We start from the raw sequence: 20,743 nt of genomic DNA, 5'->3' as shown, positions 1-20,743 counted from the left end.
GTTTAAGTAAGAACTTCTACATTAAAAAAAAAGATCACAAACTGTAAAAACATCTTCAAAAAATATTTACAGACAAACAGATATAAAACAAAAACTTAAAAGTACATGTGCTGGTAACAAAGCTTGCAAATGCTACTTGACAAATCCTTCTCCAACACTGCCTTCAGAAAGTATGCCTGCAAGTAGTATTTAGATGAGAATTTCAGTACTTCCTCTCCTCCTTTCCATTTTCGTTGACCTTTTACAATTTCTCTACCTGTTTTGATACAGACTTGGCACAAGACTTGACACTGAAAAGCTAAAATTTTCAAAAGTTTCTAAGTGACACAGGAACAGATTTTCAAACTTATATGCCAAATTTTAATGGAAGTTAGGTGTTTAACCTGGTTCTGATCATCTTAGCAAATGCATAATGTGTTTAGACATTTTTTAACATCCCACCAGGCACTTATCCATATTCAAGAGCCTAAACACCATTCAATATCAAACACTGTTATGCTATGAAACTTAGTTTTCAGGAAAAGTTTACTAATCCTTGGGTGTAGGTTAACAGTGATGCTGTGGTACTTCAGTGAGGTACCAATCTATGAACTCAGGTTTATCTTGCATTAATCACCTGATGTTTGAGGCAGTGCTAATATCAGGCATATGATTAGTTACTACAGCTCACCTAAAAGAGAGTAACTTGCTAGGCTGCTAAACTTGATCATGCATGTCACCCTGAGGTTGCTTGGGTGGGGACAGACTCATACACTATGTAAGCAAGTTGAACAGCTGTGTTTTGTACTTCATTTTAGAGTTTGGCTTCCTATCTTCAATTTAAAAATAGTAGTGTATGGGTACAGGTGTGGTTAGACTTTTCAAAAAAAATTCAGTCCCTCCACTCAAATGAATGCTTATATTATAGTAATTTCGTTCAGGCAAACAGAACATATTAATGTGCGTTTTCTGAAAGAAAGAAAGAAAAAAATGGGTTATGCTCCTTCTGTAAAATAACTTGAAATGCTTCATTACTACAGATCTATTGGTTCCTATCAGAAGACCACATTGTCATAGGATCTCTTTTTTTTCAGACTGGTTATTATAAGGTCATGAACATTCTTTTCAGGAGTGTTCTTACAGTAATTAACACTGTACTCCATCACAGCATGAAATATTCAATATTATTTTTCTAATGAAATCTGTGCAAGACTCACTGAAATCCAAAGAATTATGTTTCAAAGACTTCCAGATGACCGGAATGTTCTTCTGTGGTTCATCCTCTTCTGATAAAGTGAAAATATCGTCCTCATTGTAGCTTACCTCACAAGAACAGCTATTGACCATAAATGTACCTGAAGACTCACCCTGCTTGAGACAAACATTATAAAATAAGCAAGTAAACAGCATGCCAAGCAGTATGAAATCAGCACATTTTATCATTCAAATTTTGGGTTTCAATTACAAAAAATACCGTAGCTTAATGGGTACGTAAGCTTAGAACAACTCATGGAAGAACACCGTTAGGATTTCCCACTATTTAGAATGCAGACACTGGCAGAATACAATGCGCTCCTGTTGACATACCATATGGAATAAAAATGCAGAATTAGTAGTAACTAAGGACAACAGATATGAAAAATGATGAGACTCAAGAGACAGAAGGAATACTATGATGAAGAAATGCTATTCCACAATTACATACAGGACAGCTGTGTTTTCCAAAAATAGTATAAATTAAGTGAAAAAAGGAACAAAAATAGAGAAGTAACAATTTGATCATTAACACCGTCACTAAACACTTGAAACAGAGCAAAAGGCTAACAAGAAAGTTTTAAAACTTTGTGGAATCTTGAATGAATGCAGTCCATGTAAAAAAAAAAAAAAAACAAAAATCTTTTTCTATTTGTCTCACAAAGACTATCCTTTCCATCAAACTAACCATGCTTTGGAATGCTCAGAGTTTTGAGATACAGAAAAGAGCATTTCTGAAGATTTATACATCAAAGTGTGGTGTATTTCTTGACAAGGAAGGAAAACAATTCACTGTACCTTCTCTTCTTCCCAAATGCTTTCTTAGGCCTAGGAAGAGAAAACTACCCAGCACACCTTTAAAAGCAAAATACACAGGCAGAGTAGCGTGCTTGACCGGTCTTCTAAAATACTGTCTTCATTATATTTTCAACAAGTCATGTAATTATAGCATACATACTTTTTTTTTTTTTTAATTTTAGAGCAATCCTACTCTCTTTAGAGAACCCTACTCTCTTTCAACTGATTTTCCAAGGCAGCCTAATCTGCAGAGCATGTTGACTTTGGGATCACTAGCTTGGCTAGTACTACTTGTCTTCATCTAAAAAAAATATGAATTATGACAGAATTTATCCATAAACCTCAACCAAACATCACTGCATGCTGTAACTCCAGACTCTATCGATCAATTTTCTGCTCAAAGGCCTCAAATTTCATATAGTGTCTAAACTATGCATTTTACTGCAGGCTTCTTAAATACTAAATTCACAAAAATTATGATAAAGCCAAATAAAGCAAGATTAAAAGTTGACAAAATATGAAGCCTTTGGCAATCCTTAAATATGGATTAGAAACTGCTGAATACTCTTTTAGCTCACAAATTAGTATACTATCTATAGAATTTCCATGCAAAATGTCTATGAAAAAGAATATTGACATCATACGGTGAAGCACTCATAAGGTCACCTGAAGTTAGACCCTCTACATTCTCTGCTTTTTAACAATCAGATCTCATATCAAGCTGTCAAACAAAATGGGATATATTAAAAATTACTAATCAAATTTGAATATAGACTTTTTTTAAAAAAAGTAATTTCATTTTATTTTTTCTTTCCTTTGGAAGATAAAACATACCTTATTGCAACTTCAAAAGTTTTCTCTTGATATTAAGCAAAAAAAAAAGGTAAGAAAAAAGGCAGAAAACTATAGTATGCATCAGAAGTCTGCAATGAGAACTCAGCATTTACATCGCTATTTGACTTCACTGGAGAGAAAAAGGATCCAGTTAAGTTAAAGCAGTGTATTTGGAAATTCTCAGGAAAAGCTAAATTATAAAAAGGTCATTACCTATGAGAGGAAACTCAGCTCTGCTGCCTCTAAAAGGGCTCAAGGGGAGTTTTATGAGCACTGTAAACACTAAAGCTATGCTCTAAGAGGGCCTGATGTTCTTTGATTGGACCTCATTTTATTCATTCCTCCAAGAAAAGCATGAAAGTCAAGGCAATAATCTACTTTATATGAATCAATTCTACATGAGAGGTTAAAAGAAGTCAACTAAATGTGACATAACAGCACAAAGATGAAAACTGCAATTTAGCACAAACACGACATGCATTCCAACATTACAATACACAAGCATCCAAAAGCATCTATAGCATTTCCCACTCACTGAATTACACCTTTGACTACTGCTGTTGGTTGATATATTTTGCTGTTACGTGGAGAGCTGCCTGATAGCCCCTAACCCTTCAGGTATGACTTAGAAAATAAAGAAACAGGAACACAAATCTGTTATTGAAATAGATCTTAAGATGGATTATGCTACAAGAACCAAGAAAATTCAATTTTTTCTATTTTTTGTAAAAGTTTCTATTTTTTTATCCATAAGATGTCAGTTTATAGAAATACACAGACTGTATAGAGGCATGAAGTGCTAAAAGTGCTACCATTTCCTTCTTGCAAATTGTTGTTTTAATAAATTAGTTGCTTTCACTGGCTAATTTGTAATGTCCATCGTGAAACAATAAATTTGCATTGTAGCACAAGCATTCACTGAGTACTAAGGTGACATATACAGAGTTTGCACCTCTTGGTCCTACCCCCTGAGTAAGCATGCACAGACACAGTGGTATGAATGACACTATCACAATGCTGCTTGGGGGTTTGTTTTTACATCACCTGTATTTTAACTTCAATATGGTATAACAATCCATCACTAGGCAAAAAATATGTTAACTGGAAAGGGAAAAGTTCCAGCTTGCCAGTATGACAGCCACTTTGTTTCTCACTTTTGTTAAGCTTTACATAATTACCTCTTAAGAGATCTAGAGCTACAGATATCTTCTGTAGGTACTCTTAGAGACCTGTAACTTCTCTCCATTCCCTAACCTGGAGGACTGAATTTATACGCTCTGCAAGTGAACATGAAAAGAGCACCTATTCCATTTTTATGCCATCTGTGAAAATTGTTCTTTCAACTATGTTTCTAAACATGTTTTCTGCAAAATGTGCTTCATAAAAAATTCATGGGGATGTAGCGAGACTCGCAGACTGTATCACAACTGGTTTGGTGTAACCTACAGAACTCCCCTGTAGCTTTGTAATTTGTTAATATTACAAATATCCCAAACTGATGCCGCATGAAAATTTTGTATCATCCACAGTCACATCCCTTTTTCCTAAATATGTCAGTATTTTATAAATTGTTAAGCTTATATCAATATTGCTTCACAGATATAAATAAAATTATACATCTGTGTTTACACACATACATAAACAGCTGGTCAGTCGCAAAATTTTTGGAAATTACTAAGAAATACTAGAAATTCTACAATGTCTCTTCCATACACCAAAGACCATAAAAATAATTATAGACTACTGTTGATTTCAATGCCTATGATACATCACAATGATTCATTCAAGGCTGACTCCCACAATGCTCCAGAAACATTGGTAATCAATCACTTTCTGCAGCAGCACAGGTGCAGGCTACAGCAGAAGTATTAGGTGTGGAACCTGGCACTAGAAGAACAACAGGCTCAATGCCAGCCTAAGTAGAGCTGCCAGACTCTGTTTAGTAGCTATATTCAAATCTCATACAAATGTTGGTCTTCCATTCCTGTCGACAGAGAAAGTAATCTAAGAATTTAAAACTTAAAGTTATAGACTGCCACAAACAGACTAACTTTCCCTGAATAATATTCTCATCACTTTAAAAACAAAAAATCAAGCTTGCTATAATGACATTTTAATTAAATCTTACAGAACCTATTTTATCACATAACATTTTCATGTTACTTCACAGAAGCAATATATTTTCCCATTTGTTACACTGTTTCTCCCACACCCACTGTACATTGTGATACCAACCTAATTTTGGATCAGAGCCTGCATGCATGCATATGCTTAACTATATTCACATAACTCATGTCATTGATGCAAGTGCGCTCAGAATGAAGTTAAGCAAATGCACGAGTGTTCCAAGATCCAAATTCTCCTGTTGAAAAAGCCTTGGAGCTAGGACTTTGACTGATATAGCTGAAATTCCATGCAGTGGTCTTTTATGAAAACAACAGATTGCCTTCTTAAAAAGCTTACATTCTCCACTACAGAAACTGGTATAAAAACCTATCACAACACAATTCCAAAACTGATAGTTCTCCCACTGAGCAGCAATGAGAATACAGTGGGGCAGAGAGCTCGGAAGACATACGGAAAGACTATGATAATCTCTTTATTCTTTGTGGTGTACCTTGATAACAGAATTCCTTGAAATAAATATAATGAGAGAGACCACATACATCTCCTTGCAGTAGTTCAAGTACAATACATAGACACATAGGAAAGAAAGTCCTTTACTCTGAAAGATTTTCAAATAAAGTCTCTTCATTATGAAAAGAGAACAAAAGTCTCTTTTCTCAGAGAACTGGACTGAATCTGCAACCAAATGGAGTAGGAAAGAAAATCTTTTATTTATTATCTTAATATTTGAAATAAATCAGCATACTAAAAAAATTTGGCAGTGTTTGTTACAAAGTTTTAAAAACATAACTACAAGGTTTATCTATATTCTTATGATGCAGAAGGGAAACTAAAGGTTACCAGGAGAAGTATCATTCAATGATGACAAAGTATTCAAAAAATGCCACCCACAATGCCACCAACAAAACATATTTTGCAACTTGAAATGCCTTCCTGTTCCCCCAGACATCCCTTACAAAGTCTAATTCTACAGCTAAAGTCCTAAATGGAGATTAACTAAAATAATTCGGGCCAGAAGGAACTGAACAGAAATAGGCTACGAAGTTAAATCAAATCTAACCTGCAGGATCATGCTCCTTTAGTGCACAAGGCATGTAAATCTCTCCCAAACACCTCTTCTAACTTTTACAAGTGTTTTTAAAATCGCCTCCAAATTCACTTGTGAAATAGATTTGCTGATGTTTAACAGGGGCGTAACTGCTTGCACGTCTGAAATGTGTTCCACCCAGCGAGGTCAAGATCTTTTACAAACAGGAAAACAAATAAGCCTCATAATATCAATTTATGATAGGTAAATATAATGCAATAGTATGCTACAAGAAAGAGCAGCAGCAGGCATGATTCCTGTATCTCTTACAGGCAAACAGGCTCCTTTCTTCTGCCAAGTGCAGAAAGAAAACTACATGATTCCCTCTAATTCCAGACTACCCCTAACTTAAGGGGCTGCAGTTTCACAGCTTGTATTGTTTGATGTATGTGTGCTCCTTCTCACTGGAACTTGGGGAACAAAGTATTCATTGTTAAATGTGGGAAAGAGCAAATCTTAAAGCATGAATGATAGCTAGTATGTTCACTACTGTCATCAGAAGTATGTTCACATCAGCAGAAGCTCCAACAGCTTTAATTTCTGTTTCTGATCATTCAAAAGCCAACACAACTTAACAGAGTAACAGAATAGTATAATATGGGGAAAATAAAAATGCTTTGCAAGTCCATTGTGTTGTCAAAGTAAAAAAAAAAGTTGCACAGTTGTCTTTTTGCCTAATTGAAAATATTCAAAATTAAATTTGTATTGAATAGAAAAAGCTGATACACTTGATTTAGAGATTCTGGAATATGCTTCAGAAATTGCCTCCCCCTCAACAAAAAACATTCTACATTTTACATGCACAAAGTGACAGACTTATTGGCAAAGTAAAATATTGATGAAACTAGGTATCTGTATTATGTACATCACAGCGGTGACCTTGTTTTTTACCATGGAGTAAATGAGGCATTCCTGAATTTTGAGCATTAGTGTTTTATTAGCATTATTATTTATTCTTGATGTTTTTGTAAAATGCCTACAAAAAAGTTATCTTAAGCCATGTTTACCAAACTTTCAATAATGTTTTAATAATAATATCTTATATTTATTTATCTCTGTAGCCTCTTCTGTATCACTGGTAATGAAAGAAAAGAGGGTGTGTTAAAAAAAAGCTTCCATTATTATGCAAAAACACATCTTGAAGTTGCACGGTAATGTATTAAACCAGAACAGTGAGTAAAATGTTATTTTCCCCCAGGCACAAGGGCTCATTTTGCTGCCAGAAACAATCTAAAACAAATTTCTACACAGGCTTTGTAGTTAAACATGAAGAGATTTAGCTGAAGAAAATGCATTATAGAGGAGGAAAGACAGCAGAGACTAAGGTACACTAGCTATAATTGCATAATGATTATAAAAGTAAATTCAAAGAATGTAAAATTAACACCTGTGGCACATAACAAAGATAAAATGAATATACAATAAAAGTTAAAAATATGTATATCTCTCAGTTGAAATTATAACAAAACTGATGTCATAATACTTATTAGAATTACACATCACCGTGGAGTCTATTAATGGTTTCTACAAAGTGCTTACACAAGTGGCTACTTTTACACATTGTTCACAATGGAGTATTTTTTGCCCAATTTTCAGTAATCCCTTGAAAGCCTGAAACTAAAATTAGTTCTCCTTCTAAAGCAGTTTTTCCCTGCAGTGATTCGTTATTGTAGGATTGTCTTTTAAGTGCTGAATTACTAACTGATACTTAAATTTTTTTGTAGGGCTTGTAAGCACCAAATAGTGAGAAAAAGTACAGTACTACAGGCATATCAATCTTGAAGGCATCTCTTTATCATTATGCAGTTAAACTGTGCTAACTTAGTAACGTTATGCTCTCAAAGACTGACTGAAAAACTCTCCATATTCATAACTTCTTGAAAACCTAGCTTATTTTATCGTGACATAAAATAATCTAAGGCCAAAAGATTCTAATGCTTTTCCTTATGAGACAACCACCGCAGAAAATAGACTATTTTCCTTTTAACTATACAAGACATCAGTTTATATACCAAAATCCAGGGCAAGCCTCTGTAAACCCTTTGAGAGTGTGACAGCTTTGTCTACAATGGATTTGAAATATGATTTACTACAACACTGCTTGAGACTGTGAGGCTTTAACCCAATCTAAAACATCTACATAAGAAGAGGAAAAGAGCTTCTGAACAGATAAAAGTAGAATCTTGATTCTTATATAAAATGTTATGCATTTTAATATGATTTTTGCCTGATTTATGTAAAGCTTTGTGTTTTTCATTTTCCCTAGCCTGTCACATTCTAGTGATGTATGGTGCATTTTAGCATCAAGTTTGCCATGAGCAATAAAGTCAGTGCCCCCAAAGAAATATTAATATATTATCACTCTTCCCCACCATGCCCTGCTCCCAAATTTTCCTTTATTCAGCCTATTTGGTTTTGCTTCACATAGTTAGTTGATATCCTTTTCACAGTCTCCCACACAAATATTTAATGTTTTATTTTTGAAAGAAATCCCAAACTAGAAATTGACAGGATGAAATACAATTTACTTTCCAAGGCAAGAGTGAGGCCATCATGGAAGAAAAATGTACAGGTATTTTATCTGTTTGGAACAATAAAATCAAAAAGAGGGGGGAAAAAAAGGCATGATCTATTGAAAGAAATTCAGGAAATGTAGTTGCTTAAGAAACATGAAATGTAAAATACCAATACAATAACGTTCTATAACAATCCCTGCACCTAGCACAGGTTCAGTGATCTTCAAAGTGTAGAAAGAAGTAGGAAGAGACCCATAAAAAGATGACTGCAACAGTAGCAGGAAGTTCATGAGGCACTCTCTTCAACAAAATACTAGCACTTACAGATATTCAGGAGGAAAAACAATTCATTTTACCCATGAAACAATGAAAAGAAAAACAGGAAAGTGATGACAAATACTAAGGAAAATAACTTCTGTTTTGACCTTCTTAGCTCTGCTCATATAAAAGTCTGCAATATTTAAACCACTAGAGTTCCCATTCCTGTTCTGCTGTTTCCATGGAATCATAAGTTAAGAGAATGAATCCCAGTGAAATACTAATGATTTCTTTAAGATCTTTGACCAGGATAATCTTCTCTACATGATTTGAAGTCGTTCATTAGATGTGTCTTTCATATGGAAAAGATAAAACAAAAAATGGTACATTTAAAACTTGAGCACTTGCGGGTCAGCAAGTTTTTGTATCATCCACTTTACATAAGAAACAGCAAAAAGAGATGCCACCTCCCAGCAAATCAACACTGTTCATACAGTTTCCTAATACAGCTGTGTTCCACAGTGTGGCTAGCTGTACTACACAGGTTACATATGTGCTTGACTGAACCACGTTGGCTGAGCACCTTGAGGTTTCAAGATGAAAAATGCTACACAAATATACTACCTCCATTCATTCATTTGACACAAGGAAGCATTTGTGTTGAGTTTTTCCTTATGGTAAGTTCTGAAATTCAACTAAATATGTACATTGTTATTTGAAAGTACACCCACATGAGAATATGTAGGTTCACTCCAAACTGTGACAAAGCAACAAAAATAGAAACTATGCATATAGCTTTAAAGGAAGACGACATTTGCAATCTACTTGCCTTATTCTCCAGGTGTAATTTTAAAAAATGAAGGTAGGCCACAGGTGCAAAGGCATCAGCCGAATGCACAACCACCTTGGCTGAATCTCTGAAATACAAAATTCTTAGCATCAAATATTAGTATATAATTGTACGTATACACAATACTTAGTCACTGTATAACACAGACTCCAAGGTAACTCATTGAAAATCTATTAATTTCTTATTTAGTTTTCATAAAAATTAAGGAAAAATAGTTTGCTATATAAAATTATACTGTTGAACCACACATTATCTTCACTAATTTTCAATTTTCAAAAGGAATAAACTATACTTCCAGACCAGTATTGAGAGATTCAGCTAGCTGTAGTCTATGAAAGCATAAATGACGACATGTTTTACATTCTAGAGACCAATATGTAAAACAATCTTTTAATTTCATCAACAGGAGATTTTTTTTACAAGTCCATTCTTCTTGATTAATGCTTCAGGGATTAGTTCTTGAAGTATTAACAACATACAATATTTCATGCTGAGAAACTGACTGATTTGACCATCTTGCATCTGATATTGAAGACTACTAGACACAACTTTCTAATGCCAAATGTGTTGGTAACAATGATAAACTTCCTGTGTGCTGATTCAAATTAGTTAATTTTAGTTTTCATTTTTACAGGCACAATCTGTCACACTTTGATTCACAAGAGGCAGTATCTGTTATATCCATCTGCATGGTTTTACTACTTAAGAAAAAGGTAGCTCTAGGAAACAAACATCAGAAGGTGAGAAACTCAAAGAAAACATAAGAGAAACTCAGATGCAGTACAAGAAAATCTGAAAATTATTATAAGTAAGGCTAAGGACATATAGATAATTTTCTTGAAATCACAGTGCCCTTGATACCTTCACAGTATTCAATGAGATGAGATAGATAGATTTAGTAATGCCACATAAAAACCATGCAAACTGGAAACAGTTGAAGTTTTGGCCAGATTCCAGTGACTTAATGAAAGCGTAAAATTAACAGAAATATCTGTTCTATAAAATATGTTTTGGGATTTAAAATAACAAAAATCCTAAGATAATCATCATCATTACATTGCACAATAATGATAAATAACTGTAACATAAGAAGCTCCACTTCCCTTTTAGTAAACTTTTAAAATATTTTGATAAATAAGCCTTCAGCTTCATTCTTGAGTTATTATCAAGATTCTTTACAATTAAAATATTACTTATTCCTTCAAGACATCTTAAAAATAGCCCCTTAAGATTAAAATCATTGTTTTCAAATGACCATGGTGTCTTCTAATTCTAACAGAAATAGGTAGAAAATAACTTTGGAAATCTTTAGTAACAGGAATACATAACTAGAAATAATAAAAAACAGACACAAAGACTCCAGTAGTACCTGGGCATCCTCACTGTCTGAGGATATTCTCAATAAACATTTCTTGCTTGTTCAAGTCCTATACGGGGAAGTCTGGTACTTTTCAGTAATGCATTAACTACTTAAAACTAAATTAACAGAAAGGCTTATATCAGAAAGGAAAAACAAAAATTTAGAATTATTAAATGTATGTATCTGTTGAATTTAAAGAATACCTAGTAAGTTAGAAAAATATGTTTAACTCGAAAGTAAAAGAAGTAGTCCTACTTGTATCCCTGCATGTTCCAGTTCACTAGTACAGCAGAACAGATGCTAAGCATCGATACCTATGCTAACTGTTCAAAAAGTTTAGAATTCCTGAGTACTTATTTGTTGCTCAAGAACTACTGCAAATATTAAGAGATCATAAATATTTCTTCTTGGTATGAAGTACATTCCTATGACATACAGCTAACACATGGGTATTTGATGGGACCATAATAGATACCTAGTTTAACATGCCAATATTTCTCAGCTGATGGGTCACAATAGGTAGATTATGTGATGCTGAAAATAGTATTACAATAGATATCAAAAGAAAATCTTTTTTCCCAAGTACTTCATTTTCTGTCAGCCTCTCCAAACATACATCATTGTTCTAACTGATGAAATTTACAACCTTTTTCAATAGTAAATGTAACAAATATTTGTTATATAATTATTTGTTATTAAACCCCTTCACTGAAAGGGTTATCAAGCATTGGAACAGGCTGCCCAGGGAAGTGGTTGAGTCGCCATTCCTGGAGGTATTTAAAGGACGTTTGGATGAGGTGCTTAGAGACATGGTGTAGTGGTGGTCTTGGCAGTGTTAGGTTTATGGTTGGACTCGATGATCTTAAAGGTCTTTTCCAACCTATACGATTCTGTGATTCTGTGATTCTGTGAAATAGATGGAAAGCAGAACAGTTTTGTTTGCATCCAATGATGAGTCACCAGTTAAAAAAAATGGGAAGTCCTGAACTTACATTCATGTCCAGCTTAGGAAATAGTAAAAAAACCCAAACAAACAAAAAAACCACATGAAAAGCAGAAATTAAAATTAAAAAACAGGGATTTGAGAGACCCTGATAATTACATCAAAGCCATTTCACTCTGAAAGTCTGAATTTTGAGTAGGAACATGACTACATAAGGTGATTCATGTTTGATTATGATGGAAACACAGGAATTTTGTTGAAGAACATTTTCAGACTTTGGAAAACAATGAAGAATAGTTGAAAAACTGTCCTAATTATCTATTTTTTGAAATCATAATCATCTGATCTCTCAAGTTTCCTTGAAGATCTAGGAAATATCTAATAATTTTAAAACACTCCGTAACATTTTCACAGGACAAATATGACAAGTTAGAGCAGGTCTAAGAATACAATCAGTGCTCTCAGTACATAATTATTTTTTTGTGTTTACAGATTTGCTTTTAACTCCAAAGCTAGAATTACAAACCTAAACACAGAGCTAATAGTAAGGCATATAAATGCAAAGTTATACTTCCGAAATATTTCAAATATGCCAATTTACCCCCCCAAAAAAATCAAACTATTCTGTCTTCTGTAAATACAAATGGGCTTTTATCATAAGAGTAGATATTAGATGGCATTCACATAGATGAGAAATATCTCTTTATGATTTGAAGAGGTGTCAATCAATTGCACTTTCAATACCAGTGTAAGATGGACAGAAAATGCTTGGTACCTCTCCAATACTGAGCATAAGAAAGCTGAGAACTGGATTACAATAGTCTACCTGGGAAAACCAGATAAAACCTCATCTGACTCTTGGCTGAATATTTTGATTGTAAGATCTTGCTTTCACTGCTGGATCTTGTTTATTTTCAAATATTTCACTCAATCTGCCATGCTTCCTTTGTGAGGCATATTTTTTAATGAAGATTGAGAAGAATGACAAGAATTCAATATTCAAAAGGAAAATTCGTCATATAGTCTTACATTAAAGAGACTCCTGCTTTTCCATAGTAAGTAACACATCAAGGCTGTATTTTTCTTTTCCTGAACTAGCAGATTTCCTTCTTTTTCAAAGGATATACTATAGAAACATATTTTGTCACAAGTTTCACGTGACAAAAACATCGACCAGTGAAAACACTACCTGAAAGTAGTGTTATAAATGACAGGCGTATTAGATTTTCTCCTGTGGTATTGGGTTTACGTGGCAAGGTTTTGGTAGTGGGGGTGGTCTGCAGGGGAGGCCTCTATGAGAAGAGCCCAGGGGCTGCTGAGCCCATCAGCAACACTGGTGGTGCCTCTGTGGTAACATATTTTAAAAAGGGTAAAAATGCTGTGCAGCAGCTGTGACAGGAGTAAGAAGAACGTGAGAGAAACAGCCCTGCAGACGCCAAGGTCAGTGACGAAGGAGTGCGAAGAGGTGCTCCAAGTGCCAGAGCAGAGATTCCATGCAGCCTGTGGAGAAGACCATGGTGAAGCAGGTTGTTCCGCTGCAGCCCATGGAGGACCACATCAGAGCAGATATACACGCTGCAGCCTGTGGAGGACCCCATGCTGGAGCAGGCTCCTGGCAGGAACTGGAGCCAGTGGAGAGGAGCCCATGCAGGAGCAGGTTTTCTGACAGGAACTGTGGCCCATAGGGAACCCATGCTGGAGCAGTCCATTCCCGAAGGACTGTACCCCATGGAAAGGACCAGCGCTGGAGCAGTTCTTGAAGAACTGCCCCATGGGAAAGACCCACATTGGAGCAGTAACATGAATGACTGTAGCCCATGGAACAGACCCAGGCTGGAGTGGGGGAAAAGTGTGAAGAGAAGGGAGCAGCAGAGACACAGTGTTATGAACTGACCGCAACCCCATTCCCCATCCCCTTGCACTGCTCAGGGGGGAGGATGTAGAAGAGTCAGGAACAAAGGAGTGAAGTTAAGCCTGCAAAGAATGGGATGGGGAGAGAAGGTGTTTTTAGTTTTGTGTTTGTTTCTCACTATCCTACTCTATTTTTTTTTAATTGGCAATACATTAAATTCATTTTGCCCAAGTTGAGTCTGGTTTACCCATGACAGTAATTGGAAACCATCACCCTGTTCTTATCTTGACCTACAAGCTTTTTCATCTTATTTTCTCCTCCTGTCTTGCTGAGGAGGGGGACTTGAGAGCAGCTGGGTGGACACCTGGCAGCCAGCCAAGTTTAACCCGTCACACCTGTTTTGGAGGCAAAAATAATCTTCAATGTCTTCTTCAGAAACTTTCTCTAGGAAGATGTCTCAGAGGAGTTCAGGAATTTAGGGACCTTGAAAATCCTGACAGGTTTTAACCTCTAAATTGTAATTCTTACAACTCCATTTAAGCTTCAAAAATTGTACCAGGATTTATACCAGAGCCATGGCTATCAAAACATTTGGAAACTATACTAACATAGTTAACAACATGATTACAAAGTCTGTTTATATTCAGTGTATATGAAAAGCAAGAATGAAAAGCACAAAATAAACAAACTTGTAACTTATTTAATGACAAAGAAACTACAGAATATGTTTCTTTAGAAGTTCATAAAGTAACAGATTTCACATGAATGGCCCCTGAAAAGGCATGTCTTTACGACATGAATAATGTAAGAGCTAAGCGGGGCTAATCAAGCCAGAGACACACAATGCCAGTGTAGCTATTCAGTTTCCATTATGGAAACGTATATTTAGAACTAGCTCAGTAACAGTCTGCTGTGCCATATATTTATTATTAAATACCCACTGATTTATATATTTGTCTTTTCCTGTATTTTTTGTGCATTTATTGTCAACTTTTATTATTATTTGGAGTGTCGCCAATAGAAATAAAGACAACTCAGCCAGACCACCTCTGTTTTAGCTTTTCCTAGTTGCTTGAATGGTCATTAAACCACTGATAGCCAGAAATACATTTAGAATATAAGATATTCCTACTTAAACTGGTACTTGGTTGATCCCAAAACAAGGGCACAATGTACTTTCCTAAAAGTGTTCCTCAAACTCTGGGGGGGGGGAGAATCTCTCCACAGTACACCAACCAAGAATTTCTCATGAGATTTGACATAGTTCTCTCCAATCTGTTGTATCTGTGCAAAGAGCTTGGAAAGGAGCACTGGGAAATTATGCATCCAATTCCAATGAAGTCCCAGATTTAATCTGTAACATAAGAAGCCTCAAAATAAATAGAAAGAATGTAAATACTTAAACACATTTAAGTGCAAAACTGATACAAGCACATTTAATCTCTCAGTTAAATCTATCTATCCTTCTTCTGAAGTATACTTTTTGTTGCAAGTGTGGCAACATAAACACTGAATAGGCCACGTTTGTCTGGTAATGGGTAGTATTACTCTAAATGACAAAGTTTCACAAAATTCTGCCTCTGACACCTACTGGAATTGATAAAAATTTGTCAGTTTAATAGAAATCATATCAGACTTTAAATGCAAAAATGAATCGTGCTCTCGCAATGATTTCACAATATTTTCCTTTTTGCTAGAAGAGACTGAACCGATTCTACCTGAAGGCATATGGGAGAGTTTTGACCTTTGTCCCCAAGTTTATATGCGATAAGATGTACCCAACCATCATACACATTTTATTCTAACTTCCTGCTTAACTTTCCAACTCCTAGTAGTCAGCAGGTTGGTTCACAACCTATGGCTTCTACCTAGCACCTGGTTCCCCTCAGAGAATCTTCTCCAAGAGTCTCACTTCGTGGCCCATATATTCATAATTCCATCCATGAACTTAAATCCAGTTTAAAGATTCTACATTGTTACTTTCTGAATCTTCTTACTAAAGAATTCCATACCTTTCCTGCATGGAGATGTCTCCAGACTCAAATTATCTAGCTTTTTAGTTCACTCCATTTAGTTCACTCCAATCCACTCCATTGTCATGGTCTGGATCAACCATGACATATCTTGGTTGATCCAGATATGTCAACCAAGATATTGGTTGACATATCTTCCAGTCAACCAATAGTTCAGCAGACATCTGCCAGAGTAGCTGCCATCCTTTTTACCAGTTTGTCTACTGCTCCTCTTCTCCCAAATGCCGTGCAATGAAACACAGTTAACAGCCCTTAGTTCTCTGTGCTTTATACGGACAGATCCCAGTCTTACAGAAAAATGAAACAAATAGACCTTCACCATGAAAGCCTTAATCATGTCTATATGCTCCATAATCTTGACCTTCCCTAAGATGACTGAGTATCACCAATACATGATTACTAGTCTGTTTACTTGGCTAAGAAAAGGAACAGTAGTCAAAACATCTCACTCGAAGCAAGCAGGCTTAGCTATTTAACAGACTATTAAGAAACTTGCATCAAGACACAAATATTTTCCATATCCCACTACACAGATTTTAGCAATTTATGTCAAAGGAATAAACTACTCAGTGTAAATGAGATGGATTCATGCAAAGTTTGTATTTAAAATATCCTCTAATAATTGAAGAAAAATGTTTATCGTTATCATTCTAAGCTGCTAAATTTAAAACACACACACACACACACACACAGTTAATAGAACCCACAGGCTACTGATGTGGCAGTTTATCAAATGTAGCTGTAATGAAAGATAAATATTACAGGCAATTCGCACTTCATGAAAGGATAAAAGTGTCAGTGTGTAGGTACCAGTTTTACTGCAGGCCATAATCAGCAAGTAAACGAAAGTGCAAATGTCTAAAAAGTTTATAGCTCTCTATGAAGGCCTCGTCTTGTCAGGTATTGATTTAGGTTTTCAGAGGACTTTGCCAGGGCTAAACAAAGTGAGTGTTTGTGAACTTAGAGGACGTGTTTTACCTCTGCCAACAAAAGTTGCCTCAAGCTAAATGTGAATATGTTCCCATTGCTTTAATATAAAGAAATGGAAGAAACTGTTCCTTACACAACTATTTTCTTCTTAAATAGAGGGCAGTCCAGAGTGAATGTTTCATATTCTCCACCTTCTCCGCAAACATGGACTCCATATTTCTGAGAAAGCTAACACAAAACGGAAATTAAAATACATAAGTATTACATTAAAGCAGTCTATTAAATATACTTTGCTGAAAATTTCAGTGTGCACTTTCTAAAAGACTACCCATTACAAGGCTGAAAAAACCCAAATATCATAGAGGGTTCTTGATTTCTTCGTATGCTTATTACGATGATCTAAAAAGTACCAATATGTTGTACTTTAAGTAGAATTGGCACTGTAACATTCAGATAAACAAATGAATTCCTAGTCCTTCTTCCTCAGTGGCCATGAAAGGTTGTTCAGATTCTCGTATTTGTCTATCTTTCCTTAGCATAGATGGTTCACTTCTGTGAGAACCTTGTACTGTAAATCAACACAAGAAGTAGCACTTCATATAGAAGTATACAATGAACACAATTTTTGGCAACAGATTCAAGAACTGCATTCTATATTTTGGTAAATATCCCTTCTTTCAAAAAATTCTAACAAATAGAACCAACAAGAGTTTTCTAAGTCAAAACCAAAAAGGTAAAGCAAGATCTAAAGAGGTAGCAACATGCTGTTTCCTTTATAAACTGTACTGAATATACTTTCTAAATCAACATATACATTTATGAATATTCCTGAAGGCCTGGGTATCCCACTAAAACACATAACTACATGAACCAGTACATTCAAAGTAAGAGACATGACTACATTAATTATTCCCTGCTTTATAAATGAGCAGCTGTGGAGCAGGAACCAAAGTTCTTTTGCTGAAGTAAGGAGCGCACAACTGCTGAACAGTTCACTGTAATTCTGTATTAACGTACTGTACTGATAGGTAGTAATCAAGCACCTGTACCATGCCTGAGCAGGGGGACACCCTCCTTTTCTCTCCAGGAGAAATGCATCTCCTCATCAGCAGATTATATCACTTTCTAAAGCATCCCAACACTAGCTTCTTCAAGCCAAGTCCTGTCCAGGTTTTTTCACATTAAGCAAGCATTAACATCCTGCTTCAAGTAGTTCACGAGAAACTGAACTGCAGTCCCCAACACCATTGCGAATACCAATGTTACTATTGGGAATATTTATTTAACCCCCTTATGCTTTTCCTTAGAGGAACAGATGCCCACCCATGTTGCTTCTGCAGTCAAAGTAGCAATGCAGTTCTCCACAACATGTAGGAGATGGTTAGAAAAAAGTCTGTCTGGGGGCTAGAATATAATTCCAAATCTGTTGTTTGTCTGTTTTTAGGCAAGCATGAGACTGGGTTATTTATACAATGTAGGTTCAATTTTTTCTATGTTTCCCAGAATATTTGTGTAGCAAATCTATTTGATATATTCAAATGATACTGCATTTTCATTGTTGAAGCTGAACGTATAGTTTGTGTCACTTTACAGTTCTCTTTCAAAGTTTTTTATTTTAAAACTTCAAAGAGTGTTTACAACTTCAGCCATCATCTTCGCTAAAAAAAATTAATTCAAAATTAGGTGTGAAAGAATAAAATTAAATATGTGGAACTTGAATGTTTTCATAAAATCAAAGACCACATTTTAAAATTAAAATTCAGTTAGTTAAACAAAAGGCCTGAATCCTCTTCAGCCTTTTTTTTGGAGAAAAGTATAAATGCTCTGATAAAACAATACCTTGGTAATGCTTTATGTGACTTTGTCTGGTGGTGTAAAATCTAAATCTCTTTTGGAACATATATTAAATCATTTTTCAATGTCTTGTTATGAGAGGTATTTCTCATTTTTCCTTTCACATTTTCTTTTAAAGAAAAGGAGCAGAAGAAAACCTTTAATCAAGTGCTCATTAAAAAATTACACTCCTGACATAAAAGAGAACTCCATCTGTCAACAATGGCAACAAGGTTTCTATAGGACAAATACATCAAGAATAATTAATGTTGATGCAACAAGAATGGACAACCTACAAAACAGTTAGTCAAAACCTTTTATTGTTCCTCTTGTTGTAGCTTCCACTGCAAAAAACCCTAAACAAAACTATTAAAAAAATGAAAGGGAGAAAACCAGAAAAGATCTTTCTAGCTGTAACCTTTCCACAGTGAATACAGGGACTGACTGTTTACAAGTCACTTTCAAAATTGGTAGCTCTGCTTTGTAAACATCAGTGCCTAGAATAATTATTGGCAATTAACGTTGAATACTCAAAAGATGTGAGACTATTTCCTATCTTTGTTGTGGGAAATCCTCATTTTCAATGTCACTAGCTTCAAGATCATTCTTGACACCAATTATACAAGGTGCTAAAGGATTTTCAGTTCCCACTAATGTCAATAGGAACTGAGGATATTCAGCAGCTCATAGAACAGATTCTTAATGTTCATTTAACACAGTCAGCAATATTTTTAAAATGTCATCAATGACATCAGAACTTTGTCTTTTAGTCATTTAGAATTTTAACATTTTTTGAAGACCAATTATTTTGTTTTGCAAGTTGGATGTTACATTCATAACAATACAACAGCTTAGACTTAATCTAAATTTTCTGATTGCTCAATCTGCCTTCTAGTTCAGATGAGCCAGAAAACAGCAAATTTACAATTACACTTAACTAAAAATGCAAGTCCAATTCAAAATCCAAAATAAATATATGATGAAAACAACTTCTAGACTACACAAAATTAATCTTAACTCAAATACACAATGAGACACAAGGTATATAAACGATCAGTCCAAACATTACCCAAAGAACAGTCTCGTCCTACCTTGGGAATGAAACACAAGGATTAAAGCTGACTTGCTCATTTAAGTTTAGTAATCAAAGATAAAAGATATGAATTCAAGTGCTTCCTATTTCAAGTGAAGATTTTGTTCCCAGACAGAAATTGTAACGCTTAGTAAATTCTCTATAATTACAGGAACGCCTTTTACATCAAGAAGTACTCATCAACTTCAGGCAAGCATACGAATGACTAAACATTTTCTTATTGTCTATTAGCAGAGACAGAAGTACAGACAAATATAACCATAATATGCATTTACCATTCTATTATATAAATTATAAGGAGAGTGTGAGCAGCCCCTGAGATTTGGCAAGTTGCCAACAAATTCTTTAGTGTAAAAAGCTAGGGCTCCTGATATATAGGAAACAGTGGCACATGAGAGCAATTTAATAATTTAGTAATTATGTAGCAACCATTAATCAATAATTAATCAAAGACCTGTCATTTATTAAAAAAACAATAATTCAAGAAGTTTCCTTGCCACAATGCCAATGTCCTGAGCCAGTAAAATTCACCCCTGATAAAAGTATGGGTTGCAGATCATCATTGTATTCATAGTTCAACCTTCTGTATGTAAAGCCAGAAAAAAAATTGCAAAATTAAATCAAAGTTTTTCCCACTCAATACTCCTCCATTTTTCTGCTGCTACAGCAGCAAAACCACCTCACCTTTATGTCAGTAATTATTATCATTTCTATTGTACACATAAACTAAAGTAAATCAGAAGACTGAAAATTTATGTGACAATATATTTTTCCAAAGTTAAATAATTCAGTGGATGAAATCAGGGCTGGGTTGTGGGTTTGTCTGTTTGTTGTTTATTTTTTCGCCATTAACATTGACACGGCTCTTATAATGCTTCGACAAAAGATTTTTTCTAAAAAGAAAATGATTACTTCATGCTTATTTCTTGTATGTCCAAAAGACAAATTATAATAGGCACATTACAGTAATACAAGTTGATTTTGATTTTATTGCCT

At 34.9% G+C, this 20,743-nt stretch overlaps 1 protein-coding gene across 3 annotated transcripts in view; it reads right to left on the bottom strand.

Moving 5' to 3' along the window:
- DPH6 (diphthamine biosynthesis 6) overlaps nt 1–20,743 on the bottom strand; it is a 218,904-nt gene that overhangs the window by 127,789 nt on the left and 70,372 nt on the right. The window contains exons 7-9 of one of the 3 annotated variants that reach the window (XM_075503048.1): nt 16,955–17,049; nt 9,683–9,770; nt 1,197–1,350 (exon numbers count right to left, since the gene is read on the bottom strand). In XM_075503048.1, the coding sequence (XP_075359163.1) occupies nt 1,197–1,350; nt 9,683–9,770; nt 16,955–17,049 (337 nt within the window). The remainder of the gene's footprint in view (nt 1–1,196; nt 1,351–9,682; nt 9,771–16,954; nt 17,050–20,743) is intronic. The other 2 variants (XM_075503049.1, XM_075503050.1) reach the window with 2 other exon arrangements.

Source organism: Mycteria americana, chromosome 5 (genome assembly GCF_035582795.1).
Source record: "Mycteria americana isolate JAX WOST 10 ecotype Jacksonville Zoo and Gardens chromosome 5, USCA_MyAme_1.0, whole genome shotgun sequence".
Taxonomy (NCBI): Eukaryota; Metazoa; Chordata; class Aves; order Ciconiiformes; family Ciconiidae; genus Mycteria; species Mycteria americana.
The sequence above is the reverse complement of the archived record's forward strand: the minus strand, read 5'-3'. Positions and strand labels throughout refer to the sequence as shown.